Here is a 20,588-nt window from a genome sequence, read left to right on the forward strand (position 1 = left end):
TTTATCAGAGTTTCAGGGTGCAAGACTGGATCCTGGCAACACCAATAAAAGCTTGGCCACTCATCCTCAATATGCCAATTAAAGAGACAGATAATAGCGAAAATCGGAGATAAGAGATTTACAGACGGGTCCGGCCACATGGAGAAGAAGAACAAAGAGGTCCAGTGACCCCCAGGCGGGTCTTCAGACACTTGGGTTTAAATGGAAAAGGACATGCACAGCTAAGTGGCTCTGGCCATTGAGGGTCCAGTCTCTCCTGCAAGGTGGTGTGACTTATGAAATCTCCTCCTAGGAGACAAGCTCCCTCTTGCCTCCCAGGAAGCTTCAGCCTTTGGCTTCTTCCAGCATGAGACTCCTGGGGAATTTTAATTCTTCGGGGACTGATAGCAGAAGGGAGAGCACACCGGTGTCCCTCAAACACTTGCTCCTGACAAGAGCGTTTGCGGACATTCTGATGCTGTCCTTCTCTCTGTCTCACTGTGTTCTTGATTTCTCTACCTACCTAGATGTTCTTCTCCAAACATCATTTAATTCTATTCTAAGAGTCTCCCTACCTCCCCCAAATCCTCTGCCTCTCCTTCTGTCTTTCCCTTTCTATCTTTCTCCTTCTCTGTCCTGATCACTAATCCACTAGAACCTTTTCTCTTTTAAAATAATATTTTATATTTATTTATTTATTTATCAGGTGTGTAAGAGAGAGGGAGGGGGAAGAGAGAGAGAGAGAGAGAGGTGCATGTGTACATGAATGCAGGAATTGGTTCTCTCCTTCCGCCGTGTGGGTCTGGAGGACTGAACTGAGGCTGGCATCAAGCACTTTTACCAGCTGAGCCATCTCACCAGAGCCTAAGGGTCTCCCTAACTTTCTCTGAGGTAAACCCATGAGTGGCAGATGACAGGAGCAGGGTGAGCCAGAGTGTGCCAGCACAGTCAATTGGAAAGACATGCAGGACGAGGCTTGGTAAGGCAAGAATCGATGCGGAGCAGACCATCAATGTCACCAAGCATACTGAAGCCTTGCAGAGAATCTCTCGATTGTGCAGACAGGGAAAGAGACACCTCCGGGAGTGATTGACAGCCCAAGGCCATGCGGACAGATCAAATCTAGATTTGCATTCAGAGTGGTGTGAAGCACCAGCCCACCCACTGGTGGGAGGAAGGGCGGGGCCAGTTGACCCTGCAGCTCCCTTTTGGGTCACGAGCCCTGAGCTGCTCCTCTGGTCATTTCTGAAAGTCTCCTACCTCTCTGGAGCTCTCTCACACTGTGAAGCTGCTTGTGTTGAACTGCCCCATCTCATGGTTGGACCAAGGTGAGGGGGGTTGGCCCAAAGATACTTTCCTCTCATTGCCAACAGAGGACAGGATTGAGCTCTCTGATGCTGGACGGCGAAGGCCTCTTGGAGACAGGTGTTGAGCCCCAGCCTCCAGGGATTAGTGGGATCATGGAAGCAGGGCCTGAGCCAGCTTGGGCTCCCATTAGTGAGGGTGAATTAGGGTGGCAGCAGAGTTCTGAGCGTGGCTGGTGGAGCGAGCAAGCAGCAGAAGGAGGTCTGATTCTCTGATTTCTCTTACCATATCCAGAGTGGTTCACTCATTTCTGTGGTGGAAACCAGCTCAGTGGAGCTCTGCCAGAGTGGGAAGCACTGCAATAGAATATCTAAGCATTTGTATGTCTGTATGTTGTGTTGTGTGCACTCACACACACAAGCATTAAACAACCAGGTGGTTTTTTGACTTAAGAGCATACATTAAAGGGTTCAGTGAATGGGTGGTTCCAAGGCTTCTGTCCTCTAGACTTGAAATGGTGTGAATTGTCCACCTTCTCATTTTTAGAGAACACGTATGTTAGTGATCAGGACCTCCATGGCCAGCTCCAGGGACTTGGCAACAACAGGATACATCATCACCAGTTGCCAAGATGCGGCACATTTCACCACGAGCTGCTTTGTCCTCTCCATGAGTATGCGCTGCATCACCTTGTAAAAGGTCCTGTTCCCTTCCCCTCCTCTCTCACCCAGAGACAGTCTCTGTGTCCCCTCCCTTAATAAACCTCCTGTGGTGTGACTATGGATTCTGCCATATAGTTCTGCTGCCTGAAGCCCAAAGGCAGGAAAGTTGGTACACCTCTCACCATCTTTAGCACAAGGTTGTTGAAAGGCATGGTGTCTGTGTCCAAGGATGCCCACCTATGCCTCAGTGTCCTGCATAGACCAGTGTGGAACACGTGTAGCCAAGCAATCTCATATTGGTTGTTTCTCATTGCTACGACAAGATGCGCGACAAAAATAAAAGAAAGCGGTTATTCTGGCTTACAGTTTGAGGGAGCACAGTCCATCATGACAGGAAGGTGTGCTAGAAAGGGCATGAGGTGGCTGGTCACATCGTGCTGGAGGATGTTTTAGGCACCATGAGTTCAAATGCTGTTTCTATACCCAGAGATCTGGTTGCAGTCTGGACGTTGGCATTGCCATTTCTATGAAGCATCCCCTGTCTCAAAGTTGTGTGAAAACTGTTCTCCATCGCTCTCTGATTGGTTAATAAAGAGCTGAACAGACAATAGCTGGGCAAGAGAGGATAAAGCAGGACTTCTGAGCCCAGTGAGGGGGTCCTAGGTGGAGATCAGGGAGGAAGGTGGCCATGAGGGAGTCACCATGGGTACACAGATGGAGCTGGAGCAGCCAGGACAAGACTAGGATGGCAGGTAACAGGCCACATGGCTGGGAAGTAGGCCTGGCCAGAATAGATGAGTTAGAATAGTTCCGTGTCTGCCCAACCACAGTGGCTAAAGCTTATGAATAAGCATAAAGGTCTCGGTGTCATTATTTGGGAGCAAGGGTGGGGATTAGAAAGCCCCTAATTTTACAACTTTATATCCAGTCAGGAAGAAAAGAGAGGTGAATTCTGGTGCTTCCAGCCAGCTTACTTATTTTCCATTTGTATCCAGTTATACTGCCTCTTACCTTCAGGGTGGGTCATCTCTCCTCCGTTCAGCCCGCTGGAAAGCCCCTCAGACATGTGTCTCTCCAGTGATTCCTTGACGTTGACAAGGAGGACTAACCACCACCACACCCCTCATCCCACTGCTGCTTTGTCAGCCTGTCCTTCTGCCAGGCTCCTCTGCCAATCCCAAGGCAACTGTGGAGCTCTCTGTGGCAGGAAAACAGGTCGTCTAGAACAATCTGTCATCAACACTCATTGTCACCTCCCTCTGCAAGCTTCCTTCAGTACAGCTTTGCACCATAGAAAAGTGCTAGTCAGTTCAGTTGCCACACAAATGTGCTGTGCAAAGACTGGACTTGTCAGCTTTGAGCACGACTCGGTGCTGCCACCACAGGGCGGCCTGGTGGCAACCAGTGAAAATAGCTCACCAAGAGTGAAGCACTAGCCGGGCTCCGTGTCACACTCCTGTGATCCCAGCACAAAGAGAGGAAGAGTCAGGCAGATCCCCGTGAGGCCAGCCTGATCTACAAAGTGAGTCTAGGACAGCCAAGGCTACACAGAGAAACTCTGTCTCTAAAAAATAAAAAAGAGTGAAGCACCATATAAATGGAGTTTTTAAGTGTAGTGTGCACAAAACAGAGTACTAGTCAACCACAAAGAAAAATAGAATGTCATTTGCAGCAAAACAGACATCTGGAACCAGAAGACATCACACAAAGGAAAAAAAAAAAAGCCAAGTAGACTCACACGACTCATACATGGAAAACAGTCAACTTGGAAGTAGAAGAGACCCAACAAGGGGCCGCAGAACACAGAATGAGTGGGCAAGGTAGATTAGCATGTGCTACACACATGTACAAAAATGTCACAGGGATCCCATTTGTTAATATCTGTTAATGGTTTTAAAAGACTAAAGCAACGTGGAATGACTGTCCTGGTAACTAGCAGTTTGTTACCTCAAATATTTAACTCTTTCTGGGGATGAGAACATTTTAAATCCACTGTCTCAGCAAACTTTCAAGTTTTCAGTACTAAGTACAAAGCTGCGTTGACTATTCTGTGCAGTTGATCAAGGGGCGTGTGTGTGTGTGTGTGTGTGTGTGTGTGTGTGTGTGATGACTTACTCCTCTTATTTTAACAAGTCTATGTATGCTCTGACTGCCACAACTTCATTCCCCAAGCCCCATTCATTTCCCTGGTGGGGAAAGGAGGGTAAGAATGCTCTACATAATAAAGATCTAACGTGTTGGTGAGAAAAACCCAGGCTGGGGCTACATTAGAAAGGAGAGACTCAGGTCCAGCTCTCAGCTTCATCTTCCAATTATACCTGGCAAAACAGTGACATTAGGTCTCCAGCAAGGGTTGATGCCTGGTGGGGACAACCCAATCACAGGCCACAGGCCCCCTGACATGTTCAAGCAAACTGCTTGGACTCAGTGAAGCAAAGAGTTTAATAAAATATGGATGAAACTTTAAAGGCCTGCCCAGAAGAAGTCAAGATATTCTGAATGGTTGACTCGTGCCTCAGAGGGCTGGGCTGCCTCACAGACTGGTGGCCAAATGACAGAAACTTGTTTTCTCTCTCACAGTCCTGGAGGCTAGACATCTGAGATTGAGGGTGGCATACAAGCTAGGTCCTGTGAGAGCTGTGCCAGGCTTGTAGATGATAGCCTTCTTGTGGCCCAAATGGTCTTCCCTGGATGAGCAATGCCCAGCTGTCTCTTCCTCTTCTCATAGGACAATAACTCTATCAGATGAGGGCTGGAGATACTGAATCTTGAGCTGATGGGGAGATGTTGGGGGTAGGTCTGGTGCTATGTATTATAATGTCAATTACTGGCCCCCAAGATTTGGCTACCACCCAGATAAGAAGATTCTCATGAACACCCTTCTTTGTTGTGTAAGCTTTGTGTTACACAATTCAAAGTTGATTGGTTAATAAAGATCCTAAAGCCTGTGACTGGGCAGAAAAAAAAGTAGGTGGGGTGCTGGAGCCTGCCCGCAGAGTCGAACAGTTCTTGAGTGGGGAGTGAGGATTGAAAGAAAATTTAAAAAACCAACACACTACACAAGGGATCTGTTCCAGAGGGTTGCCAGTAGAAACTGTCACACCAGTTTATGCCACAGTCCCTTTTTATAGTCAGAGCAAAGCACCTTGATACAATGAAGGGGTTCATAAAGAAGTCAAACTTGTTTACCTCTGTGTGATCCTCATACAAACAAAATGAAGTGAACTTGGCAAAACATCCTGCCTATTGTCTCAAACAAAAGGAAGTGAACATGGTAAAACATCCTGTCTATCCCTGTCTCCAGGTGAAGGCAGGATGAAAACATGTTTTCTGCTGAGAGCTCAATAACAAAGCAGCCTGACAAACAAGTGGCTCTCCACAGTGGGGCTTAGGTTCCCAGGCATGGGGTCACAGAAGGACCATAGTCAAGGAGGAGCAGGAGAAAAGAAGATGGAGAAAGAGGATGTGATTTGTTGGAGCAGATCCAGCCCAGACAGGACGACTTATTGGCAAGTAAGTTGGGGTGCATAGTTGGGACATAGCAAAATAACTTAGACATTTGTTGGCTGCCCCGCTCTAGGGCTTTAAGGCTTATCAAATGAATCCTAGTCTCTCTGCATCAATTATTTGGGTTGCTACTGGAGTTAAGGAAAACTGTTGGCTTATTAATTTCATGTTACAGGGAGTGACTTAGAAGATCTGTGAAGCACACAGCTGGTGTGCCTGTGAAAGTGCCTCCAGAAGGACGGCTATGTGTGACAGTAGCTAAGTCCAAAGGCACTACCCTGAATTTGGGCAGAATCCAGAGAGAACACCAGCCAGTCTGGATAAGCTCTACCCTCCTCAGGAAGTGTGTCTATGGCCACTGTAGCCATGGACCTCTCAACTTCAGTTCTTCTACTGTCACTTTACTGTGTAAATTAAGTTAGAGTTCCCTGTTTTCATTTACCTTTTCCCAGTGGCCAATGGTGTTATTGAACATATTTCGTCTGTATTTGCCTATTTATATGGCTTCTTTGAAGTGATGACTATTCAAATCTGTTGCTCCTTTGTAAGTGCAGGTATCAGTCTTCTTGTTAAGTTGTAAGGCTTGGCGTTATTAAACATATGATGTGGAAGGATTTTTGTCCCGGTCTGTGGGTTGTCTGTTTGCTTTCTTCATAAAGCACAAAATTTTGATTTTTGTTGAGATTCATATTACATTTTACTGTTATTGTTTGTGTTTGGGTAGCACACCTAGGATCTCACAGGCAATTCTAAGGTCACGAAGAGTTAAACCCGTCCTGGTTAGCTTTTTGTTAACTTGACAGAAACTGGAGTCCTCTGGGAAGAGAGAACCTCAGTTGAGAAAGTCTCCACCATAATGTCTTGTTTTGTGTGTTCTTAATTAATGATTGAAGTGAGAAGGCCCAGTCCACTATCTGGGGTACCACAAGAAAGCAGGCTGAGCAAGCCACAAGGAGAAAGCCAGGAAACAGATCCCTCCACAGCCTCTCCATCACTTCCTGTTCTGACTCCCCTCACTGAGGGAGTGTGACCGGAAAGTTCTAAGCTGAGATCAACCCTTTCCTCCCCAAGTTGCTTTTTGGTCATAGGCATGTGTGTATGTGTGTGTTGTTGTTGTTGTTGTTGTTGTTTTTAATCACAGCAATAAAAACCCTAAGATTCCACCTATGTTTTATTTTTAGTGTTTTATAAATTTTAGCTCTCACTTTGAGACCTTTGATCCATGTTGAGGGAATTTTTCAGTGTAATTCGTGGTTGGGTCCAACCTGAACCATTTGCATGTGGATATCCAGTTGGATACACACACAGGAAGCTTCATGGTGGATGTTGTGTGAGCAGAAACCTGGACAAGTGCATGGTAAAGCAATGTTGATGTCTGGCAAGTAGAGAGCACAGCAACTGGAGACCAGGTGAAGACAAATGTCAAAATAACAACAACAACAGTAATATTAAGAAATAAGAAAGGGTGTCCATGATGAAAATGTGTGTGTGAAACTCCAGAAGAAAAACAACCGTGAGTATAAGGAGGATAAAGCTAAAACGAACCACTGAAGCCATAAGCAGATTTGGCAGCAGGACGTTAATGCAAAACAAGATCCTGATTAAAAAAAAAAAAAAAAAATCTAGCAGGCTGGGGCTCTAGCTCTGTGGTGCAGTGCCCACCTAGCATGCACAGACCTTGGGTTTCATCTCAGAACTGCAAGGAAAGGAAAGGAAATTCGCCACAGCACTTTTCAGCGAGCAGGCTGACACAGCGAGCTGAGGGAGACAAAGGACTGCCACACACAGCTCTCCCCTTTCAGGTTGTATTGCTTGCTGTCTGCTGTGTCAGCTCACCACATGGGAGGTCCTCTCATCCAGAAGAGAAAATACCCATGTGACACCTTCTACAGAACACCAAACTAACCCATAATACTCAACTGTGTTACAAAGGAATTGCTCTGTTCACAAAATATCACACAGTGGGAGAAAAATGGCAACACACAGCATGAAATCGATACATAGGTAGAATGAAAAGTGAAATAAATGTTCAGGCCAGACCAAGAAGCAGAGACATAGAAGGAAGCAGCCCAACACTTACAAACTGCCAGAGACAAACCTGTCACAGCCAGCCTGAGATGTACTTTAGCGGATTAGCGATTTGAGAAATGTAATGATTTAGGAAATGTATTTCTGTAATTCACTGCATTAATGGATTAAAGGCAAAAACATGATTATCTAAATGGATGCAGAGAAGCATTTGGCAACATCTACTGTTCATTCATGGTTTAAATGTTTAGCCATCTGGGGATTGTCTTTAGGCTGACAAAACGATCTACTAAAAGCCTACAGAAAGTACCACACCTCGCATGGAGTCAAAATAGTCCTTGTACTAAAGGGGCATGTTTTAGCATGTCCACCGATTGTTTGTCTATTGGTGGGCTGCTGTTTCGTTTTGTTTTGATGGGGGTAGTTCTATTCCTTTTCTCATATTTTGGCAGGAATAGAAGTCAGATAGAATCTTACAGCATTTGGTGATTTTCAGACCTTTGCAGGGTCTTCTGATGATGAAATTCTCCCACCTTGGTTCCTCAGAGCCCTTTGAGTTGGTTCCTGAGACACTGTGATACAGCCTTTTTCTGGCTTTATTATTTTTTTTCTGGGCACTGTTCTTATCTTGTGGGTCCATTACTGTGGACTTCTTTAAGGAGCTCTTTGTAGTAATTGCTATCTAGAGAACATAATTTGTATCTAGTTGATGTTGAATTGTCATTCTTCAAAACATTTACATTGTACAAAGACAGGGACAAACTTTTGTAACAAGAGCTAAAAAATTTCAACTCAAAAAAATGAATATTTTTTTTCTATCTTTCTGCTTTTCTAGGCTGCAGTAATAATGGCAGTTTATTTGTTTTATATTGAAGTATGAGCCAGCAATGAAAAACTGTGTGTGTTAAATGTATCTTTTGTTGGCTATGAAAAGCATAATTTTCTATTTAAAAAAATGAAAGGACAGTTCTAAGTGGCCAGCGCCTTATTCTTCTATTTTTTTAATGTACACTCACTTTGCCATTTTTAGTAGTAGTACTATTGTAATTACGTATGAAGCGTGCACAAAAGCCCAAGAGGTGATGGCAACTGAAAAGCTGACCCTCAGCCTTTACACCCCTTTCTCCCACTCGGGCTCCGTAAGGAGGTGTCGCGGTGCCTTCTGGGAAATGTAGTCTGTAATGGAAAAAGCGCTAGCTCGCGCGCAGGCGCAGTAGAGCCTAGTCCTGGACTTTGGGACTTGTTGGACTTTCTAGCGGAACAGGCGCGGCTGGGAACCCGCGGGATAGGGCTGCAGCCTCCCGGGAGCGCGCAGAACCCTCGGTGACAGGTGCGGATCCTAGGGCCCTGACTCCTGGTTGCTCCAGTCCCGCGGCCCTGGGAAGCAGCGGTCTAGGAAGCCGCGGGCTTTAGGTTAGCGAGTCAGGGCGGCCTTGAGCTGAGCTCCTGGAGCTCTACCATCCCGGAACTGAAACTTTATTTATTCGTTCCTGTCAGTCTTCCGTGTTGGATAGTGTCTTGCAGTGAATCCCACAGTCCGTATTATTTTTTTTTTTTGGTGAAGTTCTGTTCCTTTGCTCTAAGGTTTTACTGTTGGAAAGAAGCAGAAGGATGCTGGGCATGTAGCCCAGTACTTGTTAATATCGTGCGCTCCACATGAGCTGCGCCCTTCAGCCCCTTTTCTCTAAAATTTAAATGCGGGTCTGGTTAGAGACGCTGTTCCCCGAGTGTGTGGGGGTGGGGTGGGGAGAGGTACGGCTGGTGGTCTTAATTTAGGTGACTTTAGTAATTCTTTTGACCAGAGGCAAACGCCCACGAGGAAAAGTGGACTAGTTTCTAGTTGGTGGATTCTGGAAAGGGCATGCATTCTGCAGTGGTTTCTTGGACTTGCAATGTCCAAGTGCAGATGGACTATTTATGTCTTTTAACTTACATCAAGAGTTGCACACAATGTTGCCTTTTATTTTGCTAATGAACTTGATAGCTTTAACCGTTCCGTTTAGTTCGACTTATTCATAATCTAGTGAAAAGGCCACAGGCCCAATACCCTAGTGTGCTTGCTGCCTACATCTGGCTTTGCTGGTCGTGCCCAGCTTGACCTAGAGCTTGGGAGCCTGGACTGTGCAGATGCCCAGCAGGTGGTTTCTAAGATGGTCTGGTCCAGTGAGGGCCGGAGGGCAGTCAGGGTGAGGAAAGCTCACAGCTTCTTGCTCTGCCTCAGACATCTTCTCAGGAAGAGCGACATAGAGAGAAAAATGGCCAAGAGGTTGCTGCCAGCCCAGGTTCCGGTGAGTATAGGCCACTTCTTTTTTGAGCTGCCTTCAGGCTGCAGAAGGGGGCAAATTTATTTAATCCTTTCCTCGAGCTTCTCTGAGCTTCAGAGCCCAAGGAAGAACAGAAGCTGCTGAATGATGAGGCCCTGAAGGAAAAGTACTTCCTTTGTCCTCAGGCCAGTTTCCAAGTAGTTTCTTCCTTAATCAGTTAGTAGCCATTGAGCAAGAGTTAACTGCCTTCCCTCAGCCCTGCTCCAACCCTCCACACCGTTTATCAAGCAAGAGACTGTTATATAATTCCCTGGCTCTTGCCTTCTCCTGGAGAAGATTTCAACAAGGCACACAAAGAGCCTCAGCAAACAGGATTTTCTTAGAGCAGGAACTTACTTGCATAGGCAGAGAGGCTGTCTGAGAGATGGAAGCAGCCCACAGACCATCAGCTACAGTTTTTAATACCCTTTTCCACTTAACCCTTTTGACCAGCGGAAAGATTTATCAGCCCTGCCTCCCCAGTGTGTATGTCAACCTACTTGAGGTCTTGTGACCTGATTGTAGGGCTGCTCTCATTCTCACTTGTCTCATCAGTGCTCACCAGCTCTGATAGCCTGTTGCCATAAAGCTAAGGTTAAACAATGGACTTTTGTTGGACCGGCCCCTACCTTCACACTCAGATCTAACTTCCTCCTAATCACTAGAAGTGATTCTGGGCTACATCCAAAGGAACAGAAGGAAAAGGTAATAGAGCATAAATGCAGAAGCAGAGCACAGGAACCCATAGGTTTAAGTTTTGTTTACTTAGACTTGTCCCTATGCAGAGTGCCTGATGGTGCAAGCCATGCTCCTTTGGTGCTTGATTAGCTGAGCTCGTTTCATTTTGTAAGAAACCCAGGGAGGTTTTGCCTCCTTCGTCCTAAGGCTATAATAGCATCTGTCATGATTCTATTCAAATAAAGACATGGGTACCAGTTCCTTCGGGAAGCTTTTCTGAGTTGAGACTGACATGACTTAGCGATTAAGAAGATTCACACACTCACTGGAAAGATGGCTCAGTTAGTAATATATTTGCCACACAAGTCTTAGGACCTAAGTTTGAAGCAATGCATAGAACTGAAGTAAAAAAAATCCAGGAGTGATGGTAATATTGTTTGTCATCCCAATATTTGAGAGGCAGAGGCAGGTGGATCCCTGGGACTCACTGGCCAGCTGGCCTAGTGGGTCAGCAAGATCTAGGCCAATGAGAGACCCTGTCTCAAAAACAAGATGGGTAGCATACTGAGGGGTTTGACCTGAGGTTGACTTCTGGTTTTGACACACATGGATATATATACAGATACACACACACACACAGAGAGAGAGAGAGAGTGAGAGAGGGATTCCCATATATCTGAAAAGGAGAGATTCTGAAATAAAAGGAGTGGGGCCTGGGATGTTGATCATAGATAGAGCACCTGCTCCTAGGATTGATTCTCAGCCCTGCAAAGAAACAGAGGTAGGGACTTGTCTCTTCCTTCATTTCCAGCGAGGAAAATCAAATCACTTATATTTAGTTTCCTTTTGCTCTTTCAGAGCAGGAGGGAGGCCACACTTTGTGACCAACTTGGGGTTCTGGAGATGTGCCTTTGGCATGGTAAAGAAAAAGCAAGGTCCTAGCCCTTCCACGGCACAGACACCTCAGGCGTTGTACCTGGCCGCCCTGCCTGTGGTTTGTAGAGTCTTACAAACATGGAAGCCACCACAACATCTCTCTTTCGATGACCAGTACATTTCTTAGTCCCAAGTTCTGTGTTCTGTCTTCCTCATTTGATTTTGTGATTTTAAGTGTTCTCTTTCAAGGTTGTGCTGACCAAGTCTTAGGTCAACTTGACACACTAACTAGCATTATCTCAAAGGAGGGAAACTCAGTTGAGAAAATGCCTCCATAAGATCCGGCTCTAAGGAATTTTTTAAATTAGTAATTGGTGGGGGAGGGCCCGGCCCATGGTGGGTAGGTCCATGCCGGGACTGGTGGTCCTGGATTCTACAAGAAAGCAGGCTGAACAAGCCAGTAGATGGCACCCCTCCGTGGCCTCTGTATCAGCTCTTGCCTCTAGGTTTCTGTTCTGTTTTTGAGTTCCTGTCCTGTCTTCCTTCAATAAACTACAGTGCTGTGGAAATGTAAGCCAAATGAGACCTTTCCTCCCCAACTTGCCTTTTGGTCATGGCATTTCATCTCAGCAATGTAGACCCTAAATAAGACAAGGGTGTTGTGTTTGAGCTTTCTGGGGGAACAGAATGCATGCTGGGTAGTGAAACTGTTGTCCAGAAGTGCTTGCTTGGCTTGGAACACCCCAAACTCTCACTGGGTTGCTTCTCAGGCATGCTGTCTGTGGGCATGGTCTGGGGTGAGCAGGAGTGGGTTTGCTGTTTCAGGAGCCTGTGACCTTCCGGGATGTGGCCGTGTTCTTCAGCCAGGATGAGTGGTTGCACCTGGACCCTGTGCAGAGAAGCCTGTACCAGGAGGTGATGCTGGAGAACTACAGCAACCTGGCCTCGCTGGGTGAGGAGCTCCCTGGGGTTAACATGCTGCTGTGGAAGCCCGTGATCCCTACCCTTTACCCTGGTATGCACGGTTTGGCCAGGTTTGACCTGTGGAGGGGCTCAGCCATGGCTGCTCTTTCCCTTGGCTGTTCTGAGAAGTCTGAACTTAGCCCTTGACAAAGGGCACCTTCTCATGTTTTCCCTGTCTCCCCAACCACAGCTCTGTTGCTGTGGGTTCCCTAAGCCATCCCACCAAGAGTGCCAAGCCACAGCCCTGACTTGCATCCTGATGCTGCCTCTGGCCATCCTCTAGGAGCACGGTTTTAGGCTGCTTTCTAAACAGAGTTTCTAAACCTCCTGTGTGCTCTACCCCTACCTCGGGGTCCACCTGGCCTGGACCTCTGTGCCAGGATGGCCACTCATGTCTTCTTGTTCATGAACAGGGATTCTGTTCTCCAAGCCAAAGGTTATCTCTCAGTTAGAGCAAGCAGAAGACTTCCATGCTGTGGAAAGTGGAATGCTTCAAGGTGTATGCCTAGGTAAGTGGTGGAGGGATAAAGACTTGAACTTGGCATTTCCTACCTGCCTGGGTACAATAAGGGATTATGCTCAGATGACACTGGCCAGAGACCTCCTTTGATGTGCTATCACATGGCATTTGCTGGGAAGGACATGCCTCCTCTTTGTTTCTGATCTCCTGGTCCATAAGTTCAGAGGGAGAGGTAAATTCTCCAAGCACAGGCTGCTCTTTGTCAAACACCTCTTGTCATTTGAAAGCGCATGCTACAGTGGGATGCATTTTAACTGTTTAGCATCCTTGCTTTTTCCACCCTTTCCTTCACTTACACTGCACTAGTAACATTTTACTTTAGTGGGTTGAGCATAACTTTCCTGACTGTAGGGCATCCCCTATTCTGCCTTTCACCTAAATGTATTAGTAATAACCTCAGAGTACCCAAACTGTATTGATGTTGCATTAAGGTAAATAAATCAGAGCACTTCCCCCTGGGGTACTTTTACCAAGAACAAGCCAAGATCTGCGTTCTTTACTGCTTTCTCCCTGTGTCTTCCATCTCTGCTGTCTGTAATTTGTCAATTATATTAGTTTAAATCTGTGCCTGCCTGAATGTTGTCTTCTGAATCTGTCTTTGCCTATGTGTGTCCCTAACAAAGGGCTTTGCTCTGTGTTTATTGAATATCAAAGAAATACGGGGAAAGAATGAGGGATGTTTTATAGAAATCCTTATCAGAGTTATAGTAACTCCAAAGATAACCCAGATTAACAAACAGATGCTGAAAAAAAAAAAAAAAAGAGAACAGTGCTGTCAAACAATATCCAAATGCTGGTTTTTGTTTGTTTGTTTTTTATTTTTTGTTTTATTTTTGTTTTTAGAGACAGGGTTTCTCTGTTGTATCCCTGGCTGTCTTGGAACTCATGTTGTAGACCAGGCTGGCCTTGAACTCAGAGAGCTATCTGCCTCTACTTCCTGAGTGCAGGAATTAAAGGCATGCACCACCATCAGCTGGCTTTCAGATATTCATTTATAAGGTTGGTTTCCAAACTGTTTGTTGCTTTCCACAAATGACTACCACATCATAAATACAACAGATACATACATACATACATACATACATACATACATACATACATACATACATACATTTCTCTCTGGGTCAAAAGCATGGAATTGGATTATAATCATACATTAGCTTAGGTTGTAAAAGCTGGGTACATGGGAAATCCAAGGCACGTAAGGATGTTTGTTACATTGTTCTCATAAAGGCAGGTTAGACAAACAGGTGGAGTACAAGGTAGGATAGCAATCTTGAATCTTAAGTGATCTCAAGGTGCATTATTAGCCCTGTGAGGTCCAACAAAAGTTCCAGGCTTTTGAGTGTAAGCAATTTTCATAGTAATGTATCACCATACTATCTTGGGCTTTTGTTTTGACTTTTTCGCCAGAAACTCAATATCTATTGTTAAAGAAAAACAACTATATGTGTACACACACACACACACACACAGAGAGAGAGAGAGAGACAGAGACAGAGAGAAAGAGAGAGAGAGAGAAAGAGAGAGAAACTAGGTTGCCAAAATGGTGACAGGCCATTCTTTACTGTGACAATTTGCAAGCCATACATAGCAGATCTTGGTCCCTGGTGTGTATGGCTGAGTTTGTTAGACTCTGCTTGCTGCATCAGAGGTGCCCACTTTCTGTCCTGCTTTGTATTCTGTCTTTGTTTCTGGCAACCAGAGGACGATTCTCTTGGGCTCAGCTACTTACCCAGAATTCACTTTTCTCTGGCAGGAGCTGGACATTCTGAGTCAGTTTTGTTTTTTGGCTTATCATTCATGAACTGTCCTTAGATCTCCTTTTGCTTTGATGAGGTTATTTTCCATGAATATTTTTTCAGAGTTTATGTGTACAGTATATGTATGTGTCTAAGTTTTTTTCTTTTCTTCTTTAGACATAGTTTTTGCAGTAGAATTCTAGCATTAGATTTCTTTTTCCCTATCAGCAGTGTCTACACTTGGTTCCACTCTAACTTTAAGCAGTGAGTAACAAGTCCTCTGTCTGATTCTACTTCTCATATGTTTTGTACAGGTAACCCTCTTTTCTGATCAAAATTATCAAAGCTCTTATAAAATACATTTATTTCTTTTGAATCAATGATTTATTTCTTGCAGTGTATCCTAAGTATCCTGGCTCTTATTTAAATTTTATCCCTTTTTACACTAATTTATTTATCTTGCGCAGGAAGGTAGTTGGGGGTGAGCTATAGCGTGAGTGCGGAGCTCAGAGGACAGCTTTCAGGAGTCAGAGCTTCCCTTCTACCACACAAGTCCCAGGACAGAACTCAAGTTGTGGGGCTTGGCAGAATGCTCCCCTACCCACCCAGCCATCCTGGGCCCTGGATTTTCTCTTCAACTTCATCTTCTTATGACTTGGTTTAAATATCAGTACAGTTGCCACCATTACACATTGCTTTGGTTTTGTTTGTTCCGATACACATTCATAAGGCCCTAGTTACATCTTTGGCAATTTGGTTACTTGGCTATTGAATAGAAAGTTGACCCTTACTTAGCTATTGCCTGGAATTCCCAGAACATTGGCCTCTGCACTGTCTATTGAGGGAATGCTTATTATAACATTAGCACTCTGACAAGAACCAGAGTGGCACTGCTAAGACTAAAACTGTTTCAAGAGCTCTTGGAGGTAGAGGCTCCTCCTCCTCCTGCCTTTCTTCTTCCCTTCTCCTCTTTTTCCCTGCAGTTTTCTTTTGGGAGTATACCTGTCAGTATACTCAGGTATATGGGTGATGAAGCTGTGCCCAGAAACACCTGATAGCACAGGCTTTATCGCTAGGTCAGGACTGGCACTTGCCCCTCTCCCCACTGGAAGAGCTGACACCTTCAGACCCTTCCTCTCAGGCATGTCTACCTTCATATTTCTTTTCCTTTGTCCTGTTCCTAACCTTTCTTAAGATTCTGAGTCTGGACTTGTTAGCTGTGCTCATGTATTTTAACCTCATTTTCTTTTATTTCCAGTGCAAGAGTTGCTTACATTTTGTTTAATTTAGGATGGAAGAGCTTGTTCGAACCCAGAGTTTCCAAAGAAGAAAACAAGGAAGTCTTGAAAAAGCAGAAAGTTGATGATTTTTTTGACCTCATATTGGGAAAAACGTATGTGGATGAGGAACAGCTGGAAGAGCAACAAGGCAAAAAGGACAAACTTTTCAGCGAAATGATGCTTTCCCTTAGAAAAGACTGTATACAAGAGAGGGGCTTTACAGGTATTAAACTCCTGGGAAATTCTGGTATAAAGTCTCCATTTCCCAGGAAACCTGGAGTTGTGTCCAGAGGAAGAAAGCCCCACTCACAGCAGTACTCAGGGGCCAACACAATGCACAAGTTTTATAAATGCAACACCTGCGGGAGAGCCTTTCTCCACAGTTCTTCCCTGAGCAAACATCAGAGGAGTCACACTGGAGAGAAGCTCTACAAATGTAAGGAATGCTGGAAAGCTTTCAGCCAAAGCTCCTCCCTAACGCAGCACCTGAGAGTCCACACTGGAGAAAAACCGTACATGTGTAGTGAATGTGGAAAGGCTTTCAGCTTCACCACCTCTCTCCTTGGGCATCAGAGGATGCACACTGGAGACAGACCCTATGAATGTAAGGAATGTGGCAAAACCTTCAAAGGCAGCTCATCCCTTCAGAAGCATCAACGGATCCACACCGGAGAAAAGCCTTATAAGTGTAATGAGTGTGGGAGGGCCTTCAGTCAGTGCTCATCTCTCATTCAGCATCACAGAATTCACACTGGGGAGAAACCATATGAATGTAGCCAGTGTGGGAAAGCCTTTACATCAACATCACGGCTAAGTAGACACCAACGTATTCATACCGGTGAGAAGCCCTTTCTTTGTAATATGTGTGGCAAGGTGTTCAGTTACCACTCGGCCTTGATTATACACCAGAGAATTCATACCGGAGAGAAACCATATGCATGCAAGGAATGTGGAAAAGCCTTCAGCCAAAGCACAGCACTTATCCATCATCAAAGAATCCACACTGGAGAAAAGCCGTACAAGTGTGATGAATGTGGAAAGGCCTTTTCCTGGATCTCAGGACTTAACATCCATCACAGAAGCCACACAGGAGAGAAACCTTATCACTGTAAGGAATGTGGGAAAGCTTTCAGCTCCCACTCAGCAGTCAATACCCATAGAAAAATCCATACTGGCAAGAAACCTTATAAATGCAATGACTGTGAAAAGGCCTTCAACCTAAGCTCAGCCCTCATTCAGCACCAGAGAATTCATACTGGAGAAAAACCATTTAACTGTAAAGTATGTGGGAAAGCCTTCAGACAGAGTTCATCGCTTACGATACATATGAGAATTCACACAGGAGAAAAGCCTTATAAATGCAAAGCATGTGGGAAAGCTTTCAGTCAAAGCTCATCTCTTGCCAACCACCAGAAGACTCATTACTGAGAAAAAAACAAAATGCATGTGGTAAATCTGCCTTGAGACATTCATCCCATACTGAATGCAACAGAATTCATCCTGGGGATAAAGTGATGAGTGGTAGTTAGTTGGGGGTCAGCAAATATCAGGCATCTGTGATGGAGTATAAACATGTGAATATTTGGGAAACTTAGAACCTTTTCCACATGTTCTGAAGTTTTACTGATGACAGAGTTGACACTAAGATTGAAGAATTAACATTTGCTTTCTAGTAATGCAGACTTAACAGCCACCAGCTTTTGTGCCACCACTGGGGACCTGCTGATTTAGGTAAAAGTGCGGCCATAGCTCACCAGACTTCAAATGAAGTCTAGGATCTATGTTGGACATTGCCATTAAATGTTAATGCAAAATGGCTGGATTAGAAGGAATGAGAAAAGAAATCTACATATGTAACTTTAGCTGCCTCCTGGTCACTAAGGTTTGTTTTTTAACACTGTAAACAAATTCTTGTTTACAACATTTGGTTCATTTTTTCCTTTCTCTAAGTGACCTGAGAAGAAAGCCACTCTGTGAGCTATGCAGGCGTATTGTCCTTTCACATTTACCACCTCTGATTCAGACCTGGAGGCACTTTCAGTCACAAAAGGCATGGTGTCTCCACTACTTTTTCTCAGAAAGTAATTTCCTTTGCTGTATTTTATTGTGAAGTAAAAGTTCTTTAGATAAACGTTTTTGAAATTTAATTTACGTACACACATACACTCTTAGAAACAAGACATTATGTCACAGTGCAGCCACAGAGAGCACAATTCTTGGTCCCAGGCTATGCCTGCCTCCAAGTCCTCCCTGTACCCACTGTACTCTGCTTATATAAACTTCTAGAGAGAGCTTCTTAAGCCTGTTAGCTTTCTAGGGCTCCTGAGTCTTGTGAGCCTCCATTTTCCTGTTTCCATTCACAGTTCAAAGCACATAACACCACCTGTGCCTCCATTCTGCCTCTTCTGTAAGGTTCCCTGTGTCTTGGAGTGATACAGATGTCTGATTCTTTTCTTCCATTTATGCCCCAGCATTGGATTAGTATGGCATAGCAACAGTCCTTATTCTTAGCGCTGTGACCAGTTGTGACACCACAGCAACTACCCACACTGGGAAAGGGTGTTTCCCAGGTCAGGAGAGATTAAAACACCATGGTTAAGAAAGTGCACTACTCTTGCAGAAGAGCCTGGTTCTGTTCCCAGCACCCATGTTAGGTGATTCATAACTTCCTGTAACTTCAGCTCCAGAAGGTCCAAGGCTTTTGGCTTCCATGGGCGTCTGTATGAACATGTTCACACACATATACACACACTTAAAAAAAGTTTTCTCTCACAGTGTTCACAGCAGTGGTAATCTGTGCCCATAATCACAAATGTTTTGAATGTATGTAATACCTATTGGACAAACTAATAACAGTAGCCTTCCCACTGGGGACAGGGATCTCCCCAGCCACAGGTTTTGCGCTGGAAAAAATAAAAAATAAAAAGGAGTTTTGTCCTGTGGAGCAGGCTTTAAATGAAAATGAAAAAAAAAAAAAAAAAACCTGGCAGCACCCATACTAAGTCTCTCACTGTTGTAACAGTGAGATTATGTTTCCTGGCATGCTAATGGGCATCAACATACTCTGTCCATAGCTGAACAAGACTATTGGCATCAACTCTCCCCAGCAGCCTGCAAAGCGGGGTCCCTCACCCCCCAGCACTATAAAAGTGAGGTAGCATGGAAGGAATCCAGCTTGGTCCAAGCCTGATTTCTCCATGCCCTGCAACTAACCTATGTGATATCTACAGTAGCATGGACTTCCACCTAGTTCTGGGATGCAAAAACAAAATAAAACAAACAAGCAAAACCCGCAGAGACAATAACTTGTGTAGGTTATGAGGTTATAAGAGCCTCTGTGCCCAGTAATACCTAGGGAGGCCACACATGCCTAGAACTGGGGTTTTCACTCAACAGCCTATGACTTCTGAGAGCGCCTCAGTTCAGCCATGTGGGGCAATTTAAGCACCTTCAGTGCTGGCTTTTGGTTGTTCTTCCTATAAACGTTTGGATGCCAATTATTAATGGGAATTTCCTCCAACCGACAGATCCTAATAATGACAAAAGGAGACCTTTTACTAAGCATTAATGTTTGGCCTAGCTTTGGCTCGTTCCTAACTAGGTCTTGTCTTAAATTAACCCCTTTAGAGTAATCTTCGTTCTGCCTCGTGGCTTATTACCTTTCCTTAGTTCCTGAGTCCTGTCACTGTTTTTTCCTCTCCATCTGGGTGGTGAAACTTTCCCACGCCCCAGCTTCTTTCCCAGAGTTCCTATCTCTGCCGGAAGTCCTGCCTCCTTTTCCAGCCGTTCAGCTCTTTATTAAATCAGAAGGTGTTGGAGTATTCAGGCGATGTTTAACAATACCAAACTATCAGCATTTAAATATACAAAGACAACATTCACATAGTGCACAAAAAGATCACCCCAACGTCTTCCAGATGATTTTCCAGATCGGAAAGATACTCGAGAGAGTTAACATTATATACGTCTTAAAAACAAAACTAGAAGATAGGTATGCGCAGGATCTCCGAAGGTCCACTACGGTCTATTCCAACCAAATGGTAATTAATTTCAGGATTCAGCAGCCAGCTGGATTAAAAGATATCAAAAGGCTGATTATGTGTTTTCAGTCAATTACTTTCATTTTTTTTCTCGAGACAGGGTTTCTCTGTGTAGCCTTGGACGTCCTGTACTCGCTTTGTAGACCAGGCTGGCCTGGAACTCAGAGATCCACCTGCCTCTGCCTCCCAGAGTGCTGGGATAAAAGGCGTGCACTACCACGCCCAGGTCATTCCATTACTTTTATTTTTAAACCTTCTGATTCTGAAGCCATCCTGGGCTGCATAATCAAGGCCCTTGTCACAAAACAAGCAAAATTACTGAATCGATACCTATGCGTACTGTTTTCTGTGTATTATATACGCGAAAATAATTTAAATTATCATTACTGGTGTGGTCTACACAGATTCTCCTAGAGAATTTTTATTTTATTTTATTTTATTTTTTTAACATGTCTCGCTGTGTAGCCCTGGCTGTCCTCCGATACGTAGTCAGTCAAGCTAACCCGGTACTTATGGGGGTAAGGGGGGATGTCTCCGCTCCTAGACACTAATTTCCGATCATATCACTTCACCCGCCTAGCCAACAAGTCCGAGGGCTGACTGAAAGAGTCCGGCTGTGTTTGCAGAGTTTGCCGGGTGTGCAGGGCGCTCACCCAGCCTTAGGCAACAATCTCTAGAGTAATCAATCCAACTGCGCTGGAGACA

At 44.8% G+C, this 20,588-nt stretch overlaps 1 protein-coding gene across 3 annotated transcripts; it reads left to right on the forward strand.

Moving 5' to 3' along the window:
* The first annotated feature begins 8,738 nt into the window (after positions 1-8,738).
* On the forward strand, positions 8,739-17,949 carry Znf879 (zinc finger protein 879). 3 transcript variants are annotated; one of them, XM_055597174.1, is made up of 5 exons: positions 8,739-8,811; positions 9,703-9,769; positions 12,164-12,290; positions 12,715-12,810; positions 15,854-17,949. In XM_055597174.1, exons 2-5 carry the CDS (start codon positions 9,737-9,739, stop codon positions 17,269-17,271), a joined length of 1,674 nt encoding a protein of 557 aa, XP_055453149.1. In that variant the 5' UTR covers positions 8,739-8,811; positions 9,703-9,736; the 3' UTR covers positions 17,272-17,949. The 3 variants fall into 3 exon arrangements, with proteins under 3 accessions (XP_055453149.1, XP_055453151.1, XP_055453150.1); XM_055597175.1 differs by lacking the exon at positions 8,739-8,811 and adding an exon at positions 8,833-8,894; XM_055597176.1 differs by lacking the exon at positions 9,703-9,769 and having other exon boundaries at positions 8,764-8,811.
* The last annotated feature ends 2,639 nt before the right edge of the window (positions 17,950-20,588 follow it).

This window comes from Psammomys obesus, unplaced genomic scaffold (genome assembly GCF_907164565.1).
Source record: "Psammomys obesus unplaced genomic scaffold, mPsaObe1.curated_primary_1811, whole genome shotgun sequence".
In the NCBI taxonomy this organism is placed as follows: Eukaryota; Metazoa; Chordata; class Mammalia; order Rodentia; family Muridae; genus Psammomys; species Psammomys obesus.

Excerpts from the sequence above, each read along its gene's own strand:
- Znf879 (XM_055597174.1), top strand. The coding sequence starts at position 9,737 with ATGGCCAAGAGGTTGCTGCCAGCCCAGGTTCCG. Across the intron at positions 9,770-12,163 it reads TGCTGCCAGCCCAGGTTCCG|GAGCCTGTGACCTTCCGGGA; the intron begins GTGAGTATAGGC and ends TTGCTGTTTCAG. Across the intron at positions 12,291-12,714 it reads CAGCAACCTGGCCTCGCTGG|GGATTCTGTTCTCCAAGCCA; the intron begins GTGAGGAGCTCC and ends GTTCATGAACAG.